This window comes from Nuphar pumila, chromosome 1, assembly GCF_984573655.1.
Source record: "Nuphar pumila chromosome 1, dmNupPumi1.hap1.1, whole genome shotgun sequence".
Lineage (NCBI taxonomy): Eukaryota > Viridiplantae > Streptophyta > Magnoliopsida > Nymphaeales > Nymphaeaceae > Nuphar > Nuphar pumila.
In genome coordinates, this window is record NC_143249.1 from 44,977,007 (window position 1) to 44,998,115 (window position 21,109).

Below are 21,109 nucleotides of genomic sequence, written 5' to 3' on the forward strand. Positions count from 1 at the left end.
TTGTCTCTTATGGGATGCTAGTTAGGGGAATGGTCTTTTCAAGGTTTCACCATCCCCGACCTAGCTAAATTTTCATATCAAATTTTGAAAAAAAAAATCGATTCTATTGGACTCTCAGATAATCTCATGTATTGTGGGTAAAAATCATTTTTCGTGATCTATACATTTCAATGTATTGTGAATACAATTTGATTGATTTGAGGGCACTTTTGAAAAGCAAGGTGATTTGTTTCCATATGAAAACAATTCACTTCCTCACGTAAAACTAAATTATATGCATATACATGTTCCCTATAAAACTGCAGGTCCACCTGTTTAATGATTAGCATGAGAGCCCTTAAACCTATAAAGCACATACCATATGAAACAAAATTTTCTCTTTATTTAGTAGACGACAACTGTTCAAGATATTGCAACCACCATCAGCATTATGATTAAGTACAAGGCATAATGTAGTTCATGATGGGCATGTGGGGAGAGCTAATAAATAAGGATATAAGCATAACATAAGCATTATTTAGCAGAAAATATACAAGCTTCCCTAGTATCATAGGCATGGGCTAGTGCTATTGACTAAATCAGCTTTAACTAAGATCGCCATGGTTGAAGATGAAGATAAGCTAGATTGCACAACAGAGGTTGTTCTGCCTTTAGAAATGCATGCTTCAAGGCAGCTGAACGGGTTGGATACTCCATATGTCTCTCGCATACTCGTGGATGGTTCTGTCGCTACTAAACTTGTAGGAACCTGCAGTGTTCAAGATTGACATTTTCGTCCATCTCTGCATAGAACAAGGAGTAAGAAGAGGAATCGCAATGAGACCAGCAGCTATCAGTGCCAAGTTCGAGAAATAGTAATAATATATAAAAAACTTGGAAACACAACAGATAAGAAAGAAAACGGAATTTTTTCATAATTCCTAGGTCCTGTTTGTGTTCATCATTCCTATGGCGATCATATCATATTATTTTTTTATTTGCCATTCTGAAATTTTAGAAACACAGACACAAGATTTTTGCCATCAACAGCATAGGCATACACAGTAGCAGCCAACATGGCAGAAAATACCATGCATCTTTAGTTCATTCGGCTTTAGTTGTGTATGTTCTTTCATGGACTCCATCGGCTAATACATTTGTTAGAGCAGAATTGTTTCCCAAAATTTTCTTTAGATCCAACAGTACAAGAAGAACAGTTTGGGAGGAAAAAAAGAATGAATACGGGTACTTGCATACACATAGCTATGGGATTTATTAAAGGAAACTTCCTGTTTCCTAGTAAAGGTGATGAGGCTTCAAGTTTTTCAAACTTTTGCCACCATCTTTTTTCTTTCCTTGTCAGCATAGAGAACTTTGCTCAGGAAATGCCAGAGAGCAACAATGGTAGGTAACTGTACTCAGCAAGAGTAGGTATACAGCGGCACCTGTATCACAAGGCATGCCTTTCAAAGATTGTGAACACATCAAACTTAGAAAGGTTGGTAAAAACTGTCGACTCCAACCACCCCCACCTTGTTGCCCTACATTAAATGTGTGTGCATGAATGTGCGCTGTATGTGTGCTTCTGCATACAACAACAACAACAACTACGCCTTCATCCCAAAACAATTGGGGTCGGCGATATGAACCAACAAAGAAAATCATTTTGTGTCTTCCACATGAATCCTTCTCCTCCAATCATTTCTATCCAATGTCATGTCCTCGGTGAGGTTCAAAGCATTCATATCCTTTCCTATCATCTCCATCCAAGTCTTCCTAGGCCTACCCCGACCTCTTTTAACTAATATATTTTCTCGTTTCTCCATCCTTCTAACCGGAGCATCATTACGCCTTCGCCGAATATGTCCAAACCACCGTAAACGATTCCCTCTCATCTTATTTTCAATGGGTGCAACGCCTACCTTCTTACGTATCTCCTCGTTCTGAATCTTATCTTTTATTGTATTTCCACACATCCATCTAAGCATACGCATCTCAGCTACACTCATTTTTTGAATATGATGTCTCTTGGCAGCCCAAGATTCCGTACCATATAGTAAAGCGGGCCTAATAGTCGTCCTATAAAACTTTTTCTTCAACCGCAATGGCATTATACGATCGCACAGCACTCCAGTTGCACTTTTCCATTTCATCCACCCAACCTTTATCCTATGATTTACATCTCCATCAATTTCTCCATACTTTTGAATGATAGATCCCAAATATTTGAAACAGTCATCCACCGGTATTTCTTACTCACCAAGCTTCACTACACTCCCATCACTACTTTGTTGCGTACTAAACCGACATTCCATATATTTTGTCTTACTCTTACTTGTGCATGTCATTCTAAAATAAACATGTTTTGGAGTTTTATGTTACAGCAGACTTAGAAACAAAAAATTACAATTAACGCATGGTCATGATCAGCACTTCAAAATCAGAAAGAATGAAAAATAATAAGCAAATTTATATAAGAAAGAATGAAGACATAACAAAAAAAAAATCAAAGTTCCTTTTTTCCCTCGAGGATCCATGGAATTGAATACAAAGACAAACAGGAATCAGATTTGGTGCTTGTAGAAAAAACTTACTTTCTGGTCTCTGTATGCAGCATCAACCTCCTGTTGGCACTCAATATAGCTTGGGAAGTCCTTTCCAACAAGGAAATAGTCTCCCTGACCATATCCCTCGTTCCCTTCCAAGGACCCCAGTAAAGAAGAGTAGTCATAATTTCCAAAGGCACCACTTCGGATAAATTCTTTTGCTTCTTCAAATCGAGGGTCTGGTTCAAACTGTAAAAGAGTAAATGGAAAACAAATTAGGAAGATCATGGACTAATGCAATATAAAGCTTTTCTTTTCTCCATTGCTTCAGTAAAAGGGAAAATGTCGAAATGGATAAAATCTAAAACAAAAAAGGAAAGTTGGATAGTTGGGTTGTAAATTTTATTAGATGTGGATACCTTTCCTTCAACTCTTTCTTTCCTCAATCCATCAATCTCATGAGCTTGTGCACCAAATAGGAAAAAGTTATCTTCACCAACCTCTTCACGTATTTCGACATTAGCCCCATCTAATGTTCCAATCAAAACGCAGCCATTCATTGCAAATTTCATATTACTGGTTCCACTAGCCTCCATCCCAGCAGTACTGCATAGGACATAAGTAGAATTTAGCATCTAAATGACATGCATCACGTATGCTTGTGTGCGTTTCTTTGAGAAGTGTGGCCCAATCAAGCAGTAGTAAATTCAATACATCAAAATAAGACAGAATAATCAAAATTCTCCTTACACCAAGATAGAGACTAAACATCCCCTCTATTATGAACACAGATTAATTTGGTTACCAATCAAGGCAGGAACTTGTACATTACAAATGGTAGTAGCTTGTTAAATTATTTTACAAACACTTGTTTGCATATTTTTCCAGTTCTTTTCTTCTTTTTAATCTTTTATCATTTTAAGACTTCTTTTGCATGTCAGCTGGTTCTTGTCTATCACAATGAACTCGTAAGATGATTTTTGGATGTGTCTGTTTCTGTTAAGCTGGCAACACCAGCACGATTTACAGTGCAGATCTGCAAATCGTGAGAAGAATTCAAAATTTGTCTCATTCACATGGTCTTAAAAGGAGAAAAGCAAATGATGTTTGGCATTAATGGCCGACAAGAATCCTCATGATTTAACAAATCTACCATTTGAACCAACACCCAGATGGCCTAGATCAAACTAGGAGAACAGAAAATATCCAAGCAGGAAATGAGTGGTTTCTTACATTGATACATCATTCCCGACCAATTTTGAAACAAAATATTAGCTTATTACAAATACCTGATATGCTGAGATAGTTCACTGGCAGGAATGAGCACTTCTGCAACACTCACATTATAGTTGGGAAAAAAAACAACCTGTACAAGTTGAACCACTGATTACCCATGATGCAGATCAGGGAAGCACTTGATATGTATCATATAATCATAGATAATGAAAACAAAAAATCAATAACAAATTGTAAGATACATGATATGAAAGTTGGTAGCTGAAGATAGGGATGGATATCAGGCAGGCCTGGCCCAAACGGACCTGCAGCCCATTAGGGGCCCGATAGGCTGGCTCTTAAATCAAGAGCTCAGGCATGGAATGTTGCCTGCTACCTGTCCAGTCACCAACCCCAGACTCCACACGCTCGCACACACACACACACATAAAAGATGATGATAGTGATGGCCAATAAGAAGACAGTAGAAGAGGTCACTGTCATAGGTCACCAAAGATAGCCAGTGGATGAGGTCAATTATTTACTGGCAAACCCCCATCCCCTTTTACTTCATGCAATATGCCCTAATTTATTTTTCTCTAGAAATTTCAAACATAAATTACACAATATTTATAATCAGCACAATAGTACTACAATATTAGGGCAACAAATATTGCACAATCTGTTTATTAAAGTGATAATTATCATTAAGCCTTTAAGGACCTGACCGAGCCAGGCTTAATGCCAAAACTAGATCAGAAACCTATCTGGTCGGGTTCAATGCAAAATTAATTGGGAAAAAGCAGAACTTGTGCCCAAACTCAGCCAGTACTGTGTGGGTATCCAGTACCCTGTCAGGTACCTGACCTGACATCCACCCATAGCTACAGATAAAGCAGAACATAACAGAGTATGAAAACACTCCTTTGCACCGCTACTAGTAAAGTTCCAAATCAAAGAACAAGCAGAAACCAAGAAGGGACTAGTCCTTAAGCCTGAAATGGAAAACTAAACTGAGTTTAGTGCCAACATAGCAAATATCCCCAAAATCCTACTGATTCCTTTTTTTTCCTCTTTTGTGTTTCTGATAAGATGATTTGTAGGACTGAAGGAGTACACTGGGTAAGAGATCAACAAGTTTAAAGTTAAAACTAGGTTAACTGATAGCTAGTTGGATGTAAAAGTTGCAAAATATTAACTGAATTAAGAATGCTTAGATTTTTGAAAATTTATTCTATATTTTCATCAATTGAAGAGGTCATCTAAATGTCAAAGATATTTAAGTTTAAAATATGAAACTTAATGAAATAACATGTGATGGCATTATATCGCAGTAGAACTTGGCTAATCCTATTGGTTGCTCAGATTCATCCATAAAATCTGCAGTTGCTAGTTACTGCATTTGATGCACACCATACCTTCAGTAGATCACCAATATCAGGGTCATGATTTATAACAGCCCCGACATCAATTATCAGCTTTACTATCCTCTTTGCTTGCACATATGTGGCAAAAGCCTTTCCTCCAATTATGCACACCCGTGGAACGAACTCTGATTTCCTTTCCTCAGCACTCATCTCCTTCATTTTTTTATACCGGTATATGATACCCAGAATGTTCAACAACTGTCTCTTATATTCATGGATGCGCTTCACCTAAAGGAAATAGCGGAATTACGCTAATATTTTTAACTTGCAATAGAATGTGGATATAAAAACATTTCAGGATGAGAGGCTACCTGAATATCAAACATTGCATCTGGGCTAACAACATATCCCGTCTTTTCTTTTATAAATGACACTAGTTTCAATTTGTTGCTTCTTTTTGCTGCAATCCACTCCGCTTGGAATTCTTCATTGTCAGAAAACTGGAAATACAAATTTAAAAAAAAATGAATCCATGTTCAGGTCAAGCTTCTTTATGGAATACTGGCAGTTGCTCGGTAGCTTCAAAACTAAAAAACTTGCTATTGTATTAAACATACATGAAAAGAGGTAAGCATGACACGCCAAATATGGCAGAAATATGTACTTTTATGTATGTGTGTGTATGTGTTGTCCTTTCCAGTATGCACATGGGGTAATTTGCACCCGTGGCATATGCTTGTGCACAACACATACCATTTTTCCATTAGATATATTAAGTTCCTAACTCATGATCAATAAGTGAATGCAGACTTGACACAAAAAAGAAAAGAGAGATTGTTCTGAAATACCACGTCCCCAATTTATTTCAATTGAAAGAAACTTCTAAGAATGTAAACAACAGAATGCACACATCAAAAGAAAAACAACCTTACAAACAAATTACCTTTCGGAGCTCAGCTAGTTTCTCAGTATTCAGTACCCAATCCTCTGTACCAAGCCATTTGGTTATTATTTCACTTAACTCTGGATTGCAGAACCGTATCCATCGCCTTGGAGTTACACCATTTGTCTTATTTTGGAACTTTTCAGGCCAGAGCTGCACACACACACACACACACACACACACAGATCAGTTACATGACAAGACATTTGAACTAGTGCAACATACACCACTTAGAAGCTGAAATGCAGAAACAGACAACAAACAAAAGGATGACTACTGGACATTAACCTTGTAGAAGTCACTCAAAACTTCATTTTCACAATGTCACTGAATTTCAGCAACACATTTATTTTCCATTAAAGAAAAAGTATGATCACAGGATACTAACCTCGTAGAAGTCATTGAAAACTTCATTTTTCACAATATTACTGTGAATTTCAGCAACTCCGTTTACAGCATGTCCTGCAACAACACATAGATTTGCCATGCGAACTGTCTTTGGAAGTTGTTCTTCTGGTAATTCAGCTTCCAATTTATCTTCCTCTTTTTCTTGTTTTGGTTCTTCATTGGTAACTTTCTTCTCAGAATTGTCTGGGACTTGGACTTCTGGCATTTTAGCTTCTGATTTAATTTCCTCTTTGTGTTTTAGTTCTTCATTGAAAACTTTTTTCTCAGAAGATTCAGCATTACAATCCACATCAACTGTGCTTTCCTCGGTTTCCTCTTCTTCCACTTTGAGCTTGACAAACAATGGTGCAACTGATGCAGGCAAAGAAGAATTTTCTAGTATTCTCATTTCAAAAATTTTCTTCTTCAATAACTCAAGATCTTCTGTCCCATATTCTGCGAGAATCTTCCCGATCAGCTGTATGACGTACACAAAACTAAATTACAAATCAAATCAAGAAACCATTCAAATATATATATACATATGCAAGAACTAAGAATTGCATAGTCATAATACCAACCTCCTCATCAATACTTTCTATGATCTCAACATGTCTTGGGAGTAGCTTCTGCATGATATCTAAACTCCACTTCTCCAGTGCCTCAGGAAGAACAGTATGGTTTGTGTAAGCAACAGTTCTGCCAAAATCGTATAATTAAAAACATGACAATTATGTCAAATGCAGAAATAACCATTTGTTAAAATATTATGTCAACAAGGAGAACTTCAACTCTTGAACACCAGATTGGACAGAAATACCGTTGAATCACAGAACTAGCACAAAACATTGAACATATAAGGAAGAAACAATTATGATGCCACATGAACAACATTATATGTAGCAATTCAAAGCAGGATTTATACCTCTTCCAAATGCAATTGCTTGCATTTTGATGGAAAAACTAGAAAATTAAGTAATCACACAGAAACAATGCAATAATTTTAAGACAATTACATATCAGTAGAGAAATTAAAACTCTCACTTCTTTTTGCTATGACAAAAATAAAGAATATATACACTTGATGATCTGATACTGTTTCCCTCACTAATTTTGTGCTTACACCATGTAGTCCCAGTTGTAGAGGGAACTAGACATAAAAATTACCCTAATGAATGCATGTTTTATCACTCAAATATAACATTCTCCTGATTTTGTTATCGAGCATAGAAAAAATTCAATGCTTTGCTAATGCAATAATAGATGATCCTCACACCCAGCTGTTGAAAGAGAGAGAGAAAGAGGGAACCTTTGCATAATTTTCCAGGCTTCCTCCCAGCTCATGCCCTTCACATCAATTAATATTCTGAGCAGCTCTGGAATGCATAATGTGGGGTGTGTGTCATTCATCTGAACGGCAACCTTTGAAGGAAATTCTTCCCAGTTGACATCTCCAGATCTCCTCTCAAAATGAGCAATAATATCTTGAAGAGAGGCAGAACACAGGGCATATTGCTGCTTCAGCCGTAGAATCTTTCCCTCAATAGATTCATCCCCAGGATACAAGATATAGCAAATCTATTAACACAAAGATCTTACTTGTGGCAGTTTCTTTAAAATATGAGAGAGAGAGAGAGCTCTCTAAAACAAGGTTGTAAAAAGTGTATCGTATCGACTGGGACCAAAATAAGATACGTATCATATCATATCATATCATAAAAAATTGTATTTTTAGATAAAACATCCAAAAAAACAGGGAAATTTCTAAACAATTTGTAACATAAGAAACAATGATGACTTGTATAAGATAAAATTATAATATCATACATCAAAACAATTATATGTAATGAATGGCATGCATAAGACATCCAACATTAAATAACCAAGATAATATGCTATGAATAGCATGCATCTCACAAGAAAAATGCAAACTATGACATAATATACATATTAAACAACAAACTAAGCTAACAAGTTACAAGATTAATAATAGTGTATTTTTATACAAACAAAAACATCATAAAGTATTTTTCAAGGCTTATAAATTTTACATAATGAAGTTTTTTCAAAATTCAAACAAAAATAAACTAGATAATGTCAATCATGATTATCATTATCTTCTTCTTTCTTTTGCAAGAAATCTGCCCCAAATCACTGTCAAGCCCTTAATGAATGAGCATAAACTGGCCTCAAGGAGCCTTATATGTTAAAAATAAATAAATCAAAATAAGTGCAACTTAAATTGTACTTATCGTGTATCGTAAGATAGAGGGGTGTATCGTAAGATACACTTGATACAGGTACGGTACACATCCGTATCGAGATACGGGTGTGTATGTGTATTATATCGCAACACCTCTTAAATACAATACTATTGTAGCATATCGTATGATACACTACAATACTTATGACACTGATCTAAAACATACTTTTGGGTGAAAATTCTAATATATGTATGGAAATTTAATAATCCACAACCAATTCTAAGATAATAAAAACAGCATGTGTACTTTAAATGTTAAATATGCCCATTAGACAGATACGTGCTTATCTTTAGTGTCTACTCAACATGCAACTGAACTATAAAATAGTAGATTTCACAGATACAGCAGTAAAAGACAGCTAAAATCCTGAGCATTTTAATAAAAAATATCAGGTAAATTTTAATCAGAATGACAACTAAACCCCAAACCTCACAAAAACAGTGCATCATTAGGTATCAGTCATGAAAAGGGAAAAATAATTCTGAGATAAAGTGTGAAGAAATAAAAACTAAATGCTTGAAATAAGTATGTAAGAAAAAAAAATTTAAATGAGAATGACCTTTTCAGCATTCGCCTGGGCCCCAATTCCCTTGGAATGTTCTCCAGCATTGAAAGCTTGCAAATCAAAATCTTGGGCTGGAACTTTTGTAGACCACAAGCGGAGGTTAATTGTGGTTTTAGTTTTGTATCCTGGTATAGGAACATCATAAGCAATAGCAGTAATATCTTCTCCTCCAACCCAATGTTTCCTCCCATCCAAACCCTCGACAACTTTGCCATAGAACTTTACAGGATAGGTAACATCATGTCTTACAATTTCCCAGGGATTTCCCATCTGCAAGGCAAGTTCTCTATTATCAGTGCACAAAAACTTCAGTGTTGCCATATTTGCAAATAAACATAACTCAAATTGCAACAGGAATGTATGCAGCAAGTTGTAAAAAACTTCTATTGTTGGCAATTAATAGAAGTAATTAATCCTGGCACCAAAATCTGTGTTGAGTCATGTCGATAGGGTGTACCTCAAGCCAACTTTCTGCAACCTCTTCTTGACCATCTTTTGATAAATGCTGCTGAAACAAACCATACTTATACCTAAGGCCATAGCCCCATGCTGGGTAATCCAATGATGCTAGAGAATCCAAGAAGCATGAAGCTAACCGCCCAAGGCCTCCATTTCCAAGTGCAGCATCTGGTTCCTGTCAATTGACAAGCATAATTATTAGTTTGCGACTGAGCACAGGCCCTAGTATAGATGGGCAAGATGACTCCAAGTAATGCAGGAAAAGGAACCCAGTGACACAAAATGAACAACTTATATAAGCAAATTGATTTGAATAAGAAACCAAACACATCAGAAGACGTGAAAAAAAATGGCCTTTATATGGTGCTATTAGCATATCAGCAACAGACAAATTATGTTTTGAAAGGAGTTAGTATAGCAAAGCAGGAGTAGGCACATGAATCACACATGCGAAATGTTTAGGGGCGTAACCTGGTCGGGTTCGGATCAGGTCTTATCAGGCCTGATTCTGAATCGGGTCTTAAATTAAGACCCAAACCATAACCAATCTAATTCAGGTTAGATTGTGGACCCATATGGGTAAACGGGTTTGGGTACGTTAACCCCGAGTGGGATCACCGACACCCAAGCCCTCACAGAGCCTGCCAGTTAAAGGCACTAAAAATGTATATAAATTAATAGAATTAATTACTTGTTAAGAAGATTATATGCTAACAAATTAGAAGTTTATCAACTATTCTAAAATAATGTCAAAATTTAAATATAAAAATAATATTTCCATACCAACCAATCGTTTCAAATTGAAATAATAGATACTGATGATATATCATATTCAAAATGTATCAGATTCAACGAGTTCTTGAGTATTATTCTTTGTAATTGGGATTCACTTCAAGCCAACAATTTCTACACCAGGAGGGCAATACGAAGTATCTACAAAAAAGTGAATTAAATTTTTTATCACTAAAAGGTAATGCACATTAATTCTAAGTTTCTCAACATCTTTAAATATTTAGTTGATTATATAACATAATATTTACCAATTATTCTAGTTATTTCTTGGCACTAGCAACTATAAAACAGAATTGGATACATGATTGGTTCGGGTTCGGGTTCGGGTTCGGGTTCGGGTTCGGGTTCGGGTTCGGGTTCAGGTTGGTTCAAGAATAAAATGGGTTTGGATACATAGTCGGGTCAATTTGATTTTACAATATGCGGAACCATTCTGGTCGGATCTACAAAGCGGATTGAGTTCAAACGGGTTCAGGTCTTCATTTGCAATACCCAAAACCTGACCCATTTTCATTATGGGTCTATATTTTGTACCTGACCCAAAACCATGGGTCCACTAAAATCATGTTAGGTCGGGTATAATCGGTTCGGACCGTCAGGTCAAATCGAGTATACCCGACCCAGTTACACCCCTAGATATGTTATAACAATGAACAACATTGATGCTAAGGGCACATTTGCAATACCCTGTGGTTCTTGGATTTTCTCAGGTTCCTATGATTGAAAATCAAAATCACAGCACTTTCTCAAGTTTAGTGAAACATGAGAAAGTGCAAATTGTAATTGTGATTCTCACTTGAGAATGCTTCTCCAATGAATGCTGCAAAAAGATGGACGCAAGACAGACATTGTGACCAACAATAACAACTTTTGGATTCTCAACTGTGATTGCTCACCCCACCTGTGACCTATGTCACAGGGACTCGGCAAAACAGATGCCGCACCCGCGTCGACGCGACGCGACGCGGGTGCGGCACCGGGTGCGGTCAACACGACCCTAGGTGCGGTCAACGCACCCAGGGTCATTTTTGTCCACAATTTTGGGCGAAAAAAAAAATTCCCCCCGATGAAAAGGAGGAGGATTAGGGCAAAAAAATTTTTTTGCCCTAATCTCTCCTCTCTCTCCCCCTGAGCTCGAGCTCTCCCATCGCCGCCCCAGCGCCGCCGCCCCCAGCTCCGCCTCACAGGCTCCTCCTCTCGGCTCCTCCTCTCCTTTCGCAGGTATGTCTCTCACTCTCTTCTTGGGTCGGCTGGGGAGGGGCCGAGCACCCCCACCCCCTCTCTCGGTCTCCTGTTGGGTCGGTAGGGGAGGGGTTGAGCCTCCCCTGCTCCCTCGTTTTTCGGCACAGGAGGGGCCGAGCCCCTCCCCCATCTAGCTCTTTTTTTGGGTCGACAGGGGAGGGGCCGAGCCCCTCCCTTTTATGTTTTTCTTTTTTGGGTCGACAGGGGAGGGGCCGAGCCCCTCCCCTTTATGTTTTTCATTTTTGGGTCGACAGGGGAGGGGTCGAGCCCCTCCCCTTTATGTTTTTCGTTTTTGGGTCGACAGGGGAGGGGCCGAGCCCCTCCCCTTTATGTTTTTCGTTTTTGGGTCGACAGGGGAGGGGCCGAGCCCCTCCCCTTTATGTTTTTCTTTTTTGGGTCGACAGGGGAGGGGTCGAGCCCCTCCCCTTTATGTTTTTCGTTTTTGGGTCGACAGGGGAGGGGCTCGGCTCCTCCCCTTTATGTTTTTCTTTTTTGGGTCGACAGGGGAGGGGCCAAGCCCCTCCCCTTTATGTTTTTCGTTTTTGGGTCGACAGGGGAGGGGCCGAGCCCCTCCCCCATCTGTTTTTTTTTTCTTTGGGTCGACAGGGGAGGGGCCGAGCCCCTCCCCCATATGTTTTTTTCTTTGGGTCGACAGGGGAGGGGCCGAGCCCCTCCCCCATCCGTTTTTTTCTTTGGGTCGACAGGGGAGGGGCTGAGCCCCTCCCCCATCTATTTGTTTTTTTCTTTGGGTCGACAGGGGAGGGGCCGAGCCCCTCCCCCATCTGTTTTTTTTTTTTTTTGGGTCGACAGGGGAGGGGCCGAGCCCCATCTGTTTTTTTTCTTTGGGTCGACAGGGGGCCCCTCCCCTATCTGGTTTTTTTTTGGGGGGTCGACAGGGGAGGGGCCGAGCCCCCCTCGCTCTCGCTCTCTTGTTTGGTTGGCAGGGGAGGGGCTGAGCCCCCCCTTCTCCCTGTGTTTTCGAATTGATTTGAAAATTGTCATGTATTTTTTTTTTTTTCAAGATAAAAATGACGGATAAAGGGAAAGGACTTGCGTCATCCTCATCCCAACATGTGAGTTCTGCTGCTAGTTTTGCTGATAGTTGCAGTTGGATTGATGATGTGGGGCCACTATGGATACATGTAGATAAACTTGCAAAAACTGGAGAAGGAGGTGGTGGAAACAAAAGATTTTGATGCAAGCTCTGCGAAAAAGATTTTGTTGGGTCTTACACAAGAGTGAAGGCTCATTTGTTGAAGATACCAGGACATGGCATTTCAGCTTGCAAAAAAGTTGATGAGGCAATGCGAAGGCAATACAAGAAAATACAAGAAGAATATGAGAAGAGAAAGGCAATGGCCGATTCTTCTGCAGTCAGTGTGCCATTTGCAAGCCACCAAGAAGATGCTGAAAAAGAAAAGAAAAGTCAATCTAGGAGGTAGAGGAACGATACAAGCAGCATTCAATACATATTGAAGAGAATAATTGGATAGAAAAGTTGGGAGGTATTTTTATTCTGGTTCACTCCCATTTAATGCGGCTAGAAATCCTTATTGGAAGGACTTAGTAACATCCTTGGCAAATTGTAATTTGAGTGGTTATGTGCCTCCAAGTTCAGAAAAAATACGAACCACACTTCTTGCAGAAGAGAGGGCAAACATGGAGAGGTTGCTAGAAATTAAAAAATATTCATGGGAGCAAAATGGAGTTTCCATTGTGTCTGATGGATGGACAGATATTCAAAGGCGTCCATTAATCAATTTCATTGCTTGTTCGCTTAGTGGCCCAATATTCTTGAAAGCAGTTGATGCATCTGGGGAATATAAAAATGCAGAGTATTTGAAGGGATTGTTTATAGAAGTGATAAAAGAAGTGGGTGATCAGAAAGTGGTACAAATCATTACAGACAACGCTCTGGTTTGTAAAAGTGCAGCGTTGAGTTTGGAGAGTGAGTACCCTCATATTTTTTGGACTCCCTGTGTAGCACACAGCTTAAATCTAGCCCTAAAAAGCATATGCAACCCCAAAGAAGAAGAAAATTCACAAACATATGCTTTATGTTCATGAATTGAAGATTTAAAAAGAAATGTCAAAAGCATTAGGAATTTTGTTGTTAACCACCATCGTGTTAATGCTATATTTAATATGCATTCTGATTTGAAATTGTTGAAGGTCGCTGAAACACGTTTTGCGTCCATCATTGTGATGATGAAGAGGACTAAAAGAGTGAAGAATGCTTTGATTAACATGGTGACTGATGAAAATTGGACATTCTATCGTGTTGATGATTATATGAAGGCTCAAGAAATTAAGAAATTCATTATTGATGATGAGTTTTGGGACAGAGTGGTATACTTCCTTCAATTTACGCAACCTATTTGGGAAATGTTAAGAGAAGTTGATAAGGATGAGCCCATGCTTCACAGAGTTTATGAAATGTGGGATAATATGATTGAAAAAATACAAGCTATAGTTTTCATGCATGGAGAAAAAAATCCTGCATTGGATGATTTAGATTTTTTTAATCATATTCATTCAATTTTAGTCAGAAGATGGGATAAGAGCAACACTCCTTTGCATTGCATGGCACATTCTCTTAATCCAAAATATTATGCAAATAAGTGGCGGGCTGGTGGTATTGGTCGTGTCCTTCCAAATTTAGACCCAGAGCTATCAAGACATAGAAATATGTGTATGACAAGACTTTTTCCAGAAGCATATCTTCTACATCAAGTCACACAAGAGTTTGGAAAATTTTCAACTTCGAGATTATATGCACCGGCATTATTCGCGAGAGAAGAAGATAATATAGATCCTATCACATGGTGGTCAACATTTGGATCAGAAACACCTCTTCTGCAACGTCTTGCATTAAGATTGCTATCGCAGCCTGCTAGTTCATCTTGTTGTGAAAGAAATTGGAGCACATATTCTCAAATCTACAACATGAAGAGAAATAAACTCACCAGCAAGCGTGCAGAGGATTTAGTATATGTTCATTCAAATCTTCGATTACTTTCGCGAAGCAATGATGAATACAGGTACTAATTTGCTCTCTTAGTTATTTGATTATTTCTTAGTTTTCATTTAAATATACTTGTATTGTATTTATCATTTTCAAATTGGGTTTATAATGCAGACAAGGAACATCCAAATTTTGGGATGTAAACCCAGAAGAGTGTGACTTAGAGGGAGAACATGAATTCAACGTAACAAACATGGATTTAGCTGAGCCCAGTATTCCTTCTAATGATGCATTTGATGATGAAGAAGAAAATTATTAGCATCCATTACTTCATCAGGATATACTTTGGTACGTAATTTAGTTCTTTTATGCAATACTTATTTGATTGATATTTAGGTCGATTTATGTAATTGCTTTACTTATTTGATTGATAATTTGATATTTAGGTTGATATACTGCATGCATGATGAATCATATTATGAGTTTATGACAATGTTTACTGTTAAATGTTAAACTGTTAAAACTTCAAAATTATATATATATATATATATAATTTTTTTTTTTTACATTTTTGCCCCTGCCGCACCTCCGCACCCGGGTTTTTTGGAAGTGCCGCACCCGCACCCGCACCCGCACCCCCACCCGCACCCGCACCCGCTCCTGCACCCGCACCCATGTGACATAGCCTGTGACCAAAGCAAATGTGCCTCAAGTGACAATTTCAGAACTTCTAAGAACGCTACGAACAAATTGACAATTTTTTAACATATTTTATACAGCATTTTCCACATCTAGTAGATAAACCTAGTAAAAGTTTAACTATCAAATATTCATGTTATTTCAAGGCAGAAGCTTCAAAAGCTGAAACAGTCGCTTCAACAGCCACCCACTACCACTGATGCCAGATATTCCTCATAAAACCACAGAGTCCACTTCAGTCAGAAACAACAATAATCACAACAAAAAGGGAAAAAAGAAAAAAAGAATCTCACCTGTTCTGCAATACTTTCCAGATCATGGCCAAGCCTTGTAAGGGATTCTGCATAAGTACCAGTGAGCTCTAAGTTACCTAAAGCATTCAAAAGTGCTCTTCCCTGCTTAATTGAAAAGCAACGCGATAGAGTGAACCACAGCCACCAAGTGATTTCATCAATCAAAACTAAAAACTAGGGGATTACAATCACCTGCAGAAATTCCATAGATAAATAGTATGCCTGTTTCACATTTATCTTCTCATAATGCTCATATGTCTCGTTCCAGTTTCTGATAAGAGCATCACGAACACTTTGTGCAGTTGCTAGATAAGCTTTGGGTAGGCTAAAATGATTCGGGGAGAATGAAGGTGTGAATTCCGCATGAAATTGAATATTTGATACAACAGAAGTGGAATCAAGTGAGGAGGAAGTTACAACATCTGGAATGCCTGCATCGTGATTGCAATGATCAACGCGGTTAAAAGTTGCAAATGTCAGCATACAACTCAAAGATGTAAAATACAGTCTTCTAGCTTTTATTTGGTACATCTTCATTGTTGAATTCTCTCTCCATACATACATATATATATAGATAATATATATAAAGGAGGTTTCAAACCATCTAGTGGAAAACTATAAAATTTTCATTTTTTTTTGCACATCTAACCCTCCAAATGTGATTTACAAGTTTTGGTTTAGTAGAAACCAACCCCTGGATAATGTTTCTTAGGTGAGTATGTCGGATTTTCAGGGTTGGAAAATCAGCAGCCTACAATGTACTGAATTTTTAACCCTCAAAAACTTGCATTTTTAACAACAACAACAACAAACAACAAACAATATTCCATTTTTACCTCAAAAAAATACAATATTCCTACTATTTTGATTGTGCTAAACACATCCATGTGATCAAATTTAATCAAAACAACCTCCTCCTATGAGTTTCAACTAGGGGGTTTGGAACCCACAAGGGTAGCAAAAATAAATAAATAAATATATATATATATCAAAGACAGAATTCTGAAAATATCAACGTTGAACCAAACAGCAAAGCACGACCGCAAATAACACAATAAATATGCAGGCACATTTCACAGTCAGAGGATACAAACACAATGCTACAACAATCAACTATCACCCGTCAGCAAAATTTCAGCCTTCTTATTTGAATTTTCAATCAAAGCACCAAGCACCAAATACAGACATTCGCAGATCAATTGAAGACCCGTGGTAAAAAGAAGATCCGTATTTTTATGTAATTAACACATTAAAAAATCAGAAGGTATGGTATCAGGACCATTACCAAAACCAAAAGTATAGAAACATCATTACAAAACCGTCATTCCAGGCAAAGCCACAATCTTTCAATTTGATTTGAAGAGGATGACTAAATGACGAAACCAAGAGTACAAATTATACTACAAAGAACCATGAATTTAAAAAATAAAATAAAATAATAAAAAAAGAAAAATACATACATAAATAAATAAGCCCGTAAAAGTGAAAGATCGCTTCAAAAAACATCGAATGCGATTTAATATACTAAAACTTAAGCATGTTCACCAAACTTTACGGTTACCTATCTAAAAATCTCCGAAAAAAGATGGTAACGAGCACGTAATGTACCGGAGTAGAACATCAGAAACCATAACCCGCAAGGATACTAAAAAAAGCAGCAATTTTTCGAACTCAGAACTCTCAGAATTACCTCCGAACGCTCAAATTCCCCAAATTTTCAATACATCATCGAAATTCAAGCGCCGATCAGTCAAGGAACCCAACGCTTTCCGAATTCACACGACACGCCGATTAAACACGGGAAACAAAGCACAGATTCAACGAAACCATGCAGAGAAAGCACCAAACCTTTGCCCGGTAGCGTATCCACCACCCTCTGGTCGCTCTCAACGTTCCGAATCGCCCGGAGCCTCCTGGACCGCCGGGTTCTCCGGTTATTGCAAGAAAGAAGGTTCCGATTTCGAATCCCCGAACTCAGATCGCCGATTCCGAGCAAAGACGTACCAAAGCTAAGGCTTTTGGAGACGTTCATTGAGGTTAGAGTTCGCGAGGAGGGACGGAAGGAAGACGAAGACATTGCCTACAAAGAGAAAAGAAGACACGTTCCTTCTTCTTCCTCCTGAAAACACAGAGAAGAGTGAGTGGGATTGAAAGGGAGATCAAGGGGGAGTCTTTAAAAGGAGAGAAATGACTAAAATGACGCTAAAGGAGTTTGACTCTAATTAGTTACGAAAATGCCCCCATGTTTATGCCCGTTTTATTGGGACTGAGATTCGGGGTAATTTTTAAACTTAAGCAAATCTGAAGGGAGCTTTTTAAACTGTGACCGCCCTTGCAGTTAAAGTTAAATAAGTGAGGGCACGTTTGAAAACTAGAAAAACTCTCAAAAGAAAATTTTGCCTATGATAAGTTTTTATATGATAACTTTTTCTTTTGTTTGCATAGAATGAAAAAAATAGTACAAAAAAAAATTTCACTTGTTTGTTTGTGCATGAAAAAAAAATTCTATCAAGTGCTAACAAAATGGTAGTTCTCCTCTTACAATATTGCTAATAAAACAAAATATGCACTAATAAAATGTATTATTTAATATTAAATTATCAAAATATTAGTTTTTTATTGTTTAAAAACTAAAAAAATTCACATCATCCATACTGCTCAAACTAACATGCATTTTCAACATCATCTACTAACATTCAAGTGCATGATATGGTTCAGAATACCTGATGCAAGGAAAAAAGTATAATGAGGTAAGGTGCCTTCTTCAAGAGGGGAGTCTCCTTTCTCGGGTTTGCATTTGGAGTAAGCCCTCTCTTTTTTTAAGGGAGAGATAGAGGCTAAGGTTTTTTACCTTTTTGGATAGTGGTTACCCAGCTCATATGAGACTTACTAATTTTCTTTCTAAATAGAGAAAATTGGTAAATAGTTTTATAGTGAAGCTTATCAAAATGAAGCATGTTCAAATGTTTTTCATTTAGATAAGGCCCTCTACCGGGCGATTTTACACATTGGAGAGAGAGTGAGCTCACCTCTCTCCTCAATGCATAAAACCTTACGTGAAATATGGCCACTATGGTCATGTATGACCAACATCTCCCACTTGGCACTATTGAAGTATTTCACTTGCATCAATATTCTTAGAATGAGTTACATACTTTAGTTACTCATCCAGCCATAAGACATACATTAATCCCATATAAGATACATGTTTCGAGAACATTTCCACTGATATGCCTTTTGTTAAGGGATCAACAATCATATCATATGTAGGTAAGTAACTGACTTTGATTTTATTCCTTTCAATCATATCATGAATATAATGATATTTTACCATTATATGTTTACTTTTAATAATGTTTGCTCCACTCTTCATAAGAGAGATGACAACTTTGTTATCACAATAAATTTGAACTAGTATGTTGATTATATCCTGCTTCAAATCATTAATGAAGCAGCTTATCCAAACAGTAAATGTGGCAATTGCATTGCATGCAATATATTCTGCTTCTTGAGTATGCTGAGCTACACAGCCTTGTTTCTTACAAAATCAGAAAACTGCTCCTCCTTTGAGGAGAAAAACATATCCAGAAGTGGATTTACTATCATCTTTGCTGCATGTAAAGTCAGCATCAGAATACTTAATTAATTTTAAAGCATCATCTTGAAAATGTAATTTCAAGTTTATAGTTCCTTTTAAATATCAAAATATTATTTTTACTGATTGCCAATGAGGCCAACTAGGATTACTTTGGTAGCGACTAACGAGGCCAATAGCAAAGCCGATATCGGGCCTTATGCATAACATATTATACACCAAGCTTTCAATAGCTTGTGCATAAGGGACATTCAGTCTTTCTTGTCCATCACCAGTACTATCATTCTTACTTAATTTGAAACATTTTACCACAGGTGTTCTAACAGGCTTGCAATCACTTATTTTAAATTTTTTGAGTATATGATTTATATACCTTTCTTGATTCAAGCTTAAGAGTTTAGAATTTCTATCTCGAGTGATTTTAATTCAAAAAACATAGGATGCTTCTCTCATGTATTTCATCTCGAATTGAAAATTTAAGTATGACTTGGTTATGACAATTATATCGTTGTCATTTACAGTCAAAAGAATGTCATCCACATATAGTGAGAGAATAACAAATTTACTCTCACTTTTCCAGACATAAACACAGTGATCAAATTTATTTGCCACAAACCCTAATAACGTAATTGGCTTATGAAACTTTAAATATCACTCGGGGGGTAATTGCTTGAATTCGTATAGAGATTTTTTTAACTTATATACTTTATCTTCTTTACCTTTTATCATATAGTATTCAGGTTGTTCAATGAAAATGGTTTCCTTGAGCTCACCATTAAGAAAAGTGATTTTAACATCTATTCGATGTAAATCTAGGTCAGTGAGCTACAATAGCAAGAATGATCATTCTCGATGCAAATTTTGCAATAGGTGAATATGTGTCAATATAATCTAATCATTCTTTCTGAGAAAATCCTTTACCTATTAACCTCACTTTAATTTTATCGAACTTAAATTTTTTCTTTAAAATTAATTTACATTCAATGGCTTTTCTTTTCTCAGGTAAATTAGTCAATTCTCAGACCTGATTTTTCTCAATGGACTTGTAAAACCCATGAATTTTCAATGAAATAAAAATGTGGGTTTACGTGAGATAATATGGTTTATGAGATATTCAATGTGATTTTGAGGCTTGCGGGCCAGTCGAGCGAACCCAATAACGAATATTGGAAAGGGTACTTGGATTCGGACTTTGATGAGATCTAATGATCCGACCCGGTTCACGAGGCCAAGTAAGGAAACTCGATGGTTTCGGGATGATAGCGTGAGATCCGAAGCACATTTAAAGTAAGTGAGTGCAAGTTTAAAACCAACGGGTGAAAAATCCAATTGAAAATGGAAGAAATTCATCAACAAGGAAAAATGTTCCAATATGACATAAAAAGAATATTTTTGCAAAAGTAAACACCAAGTGATGGTGTGGTGTTGTGGTAGGACACACGGTGTGTGATACCACAACCCAAGTTCAAACCCCCCTATGCACAAATTATTTTTTTTCACAAGAAAGTGATGATTTCTACCTTGGTGAAAAGGGTAAAAACGTGAGATTAAGTTAAGCCTAATTTTTTGGTTTTTTCATCTAACTCTACCAAGGATTGAGGAGAATCCCATGTGACATGGAATAGGGGTACCCATAAAGCAAATAGTGAGGGAAGTTAGAGGAAATCATGCCAAAGAGAGGAGGGGGCATTGTTGGAAATAGACATCACCCACCAAAAACGTGAGATTAGGGTGAAGATTTAATGCTTTGAAAATTTAGTAACTTCCCCTACATAGAGGAGTTAAATGAGAGATTTTT

The 21,109-nt window shown here is 37.4% G+C and overlaps 1 protein-coding gene across 1 annotated transcript; it reads right to left on the bottom strand.

Moving 5' to 3' along the window:
• Positions 1–363: 363 nt before the first annotated feature.
• On the bottom strand, positions 364–17,841 carry LOC149848858 (alpha-1,4 glucan phosphorylase L isozyme, chloroplastic/amyloplastic-like). The gene is made up of 15 exons (XM_089997796.1): positions 17,565–17,841; positions 15,909–16,147; positions 15,717–15,818; positions 9,724–9,900; positions 9,261–9,536; positions 7,747–8,015; positions 7,019–7,136; positions 6,439–6,915; positions 6,051–6,203; positions 5,479–5,607; positions 5,159–5,395; positions 3,815–3,891; positions 2,945–3,131; positions 2,574–2,774; positions 364–782 (listed from the first exon to the last, which is right to left on the bottom strand). Exons 1-15 carry the CDS (start codon positions 17,791–17,793, stop codon positions 666–668), a joined length of 2,988 nt encoding a protein of 995 aa, XP_089853922.1. The 5' UTR covers positions 17,794–17,841; the 3' UTR covers positions 364–665.
• Between the last annotated feature and the right edge of the window lie 3,268 nt (positions 17,842–21,109).

Excerpts from the sequence above, each read along its gene's own strand:
- LOC149848858 (XM_089997796.1), bottom strand. The coding sequence starts at position 17,793 with ATGTCTTCGTCTTCCTTCCGTCCCTCCTCGCGAACTCTAACCTCAATG. Across the intron at positions 9,901-15,716 it reads TGGAAAGTATTGCAGAACAG|GAACCAGATGCTGCACTTGG; the intron begins GTGAGATTCTTT and ends GTCAATTGACAG. Across the intron at positions 3,892-5,158 it reads ATATTGGTGATCTACTGAAG|GTTGTTTTTTTTCCCAACTA; the intron begins GTATGGTGTGCA and ends CAACTTGTACAG.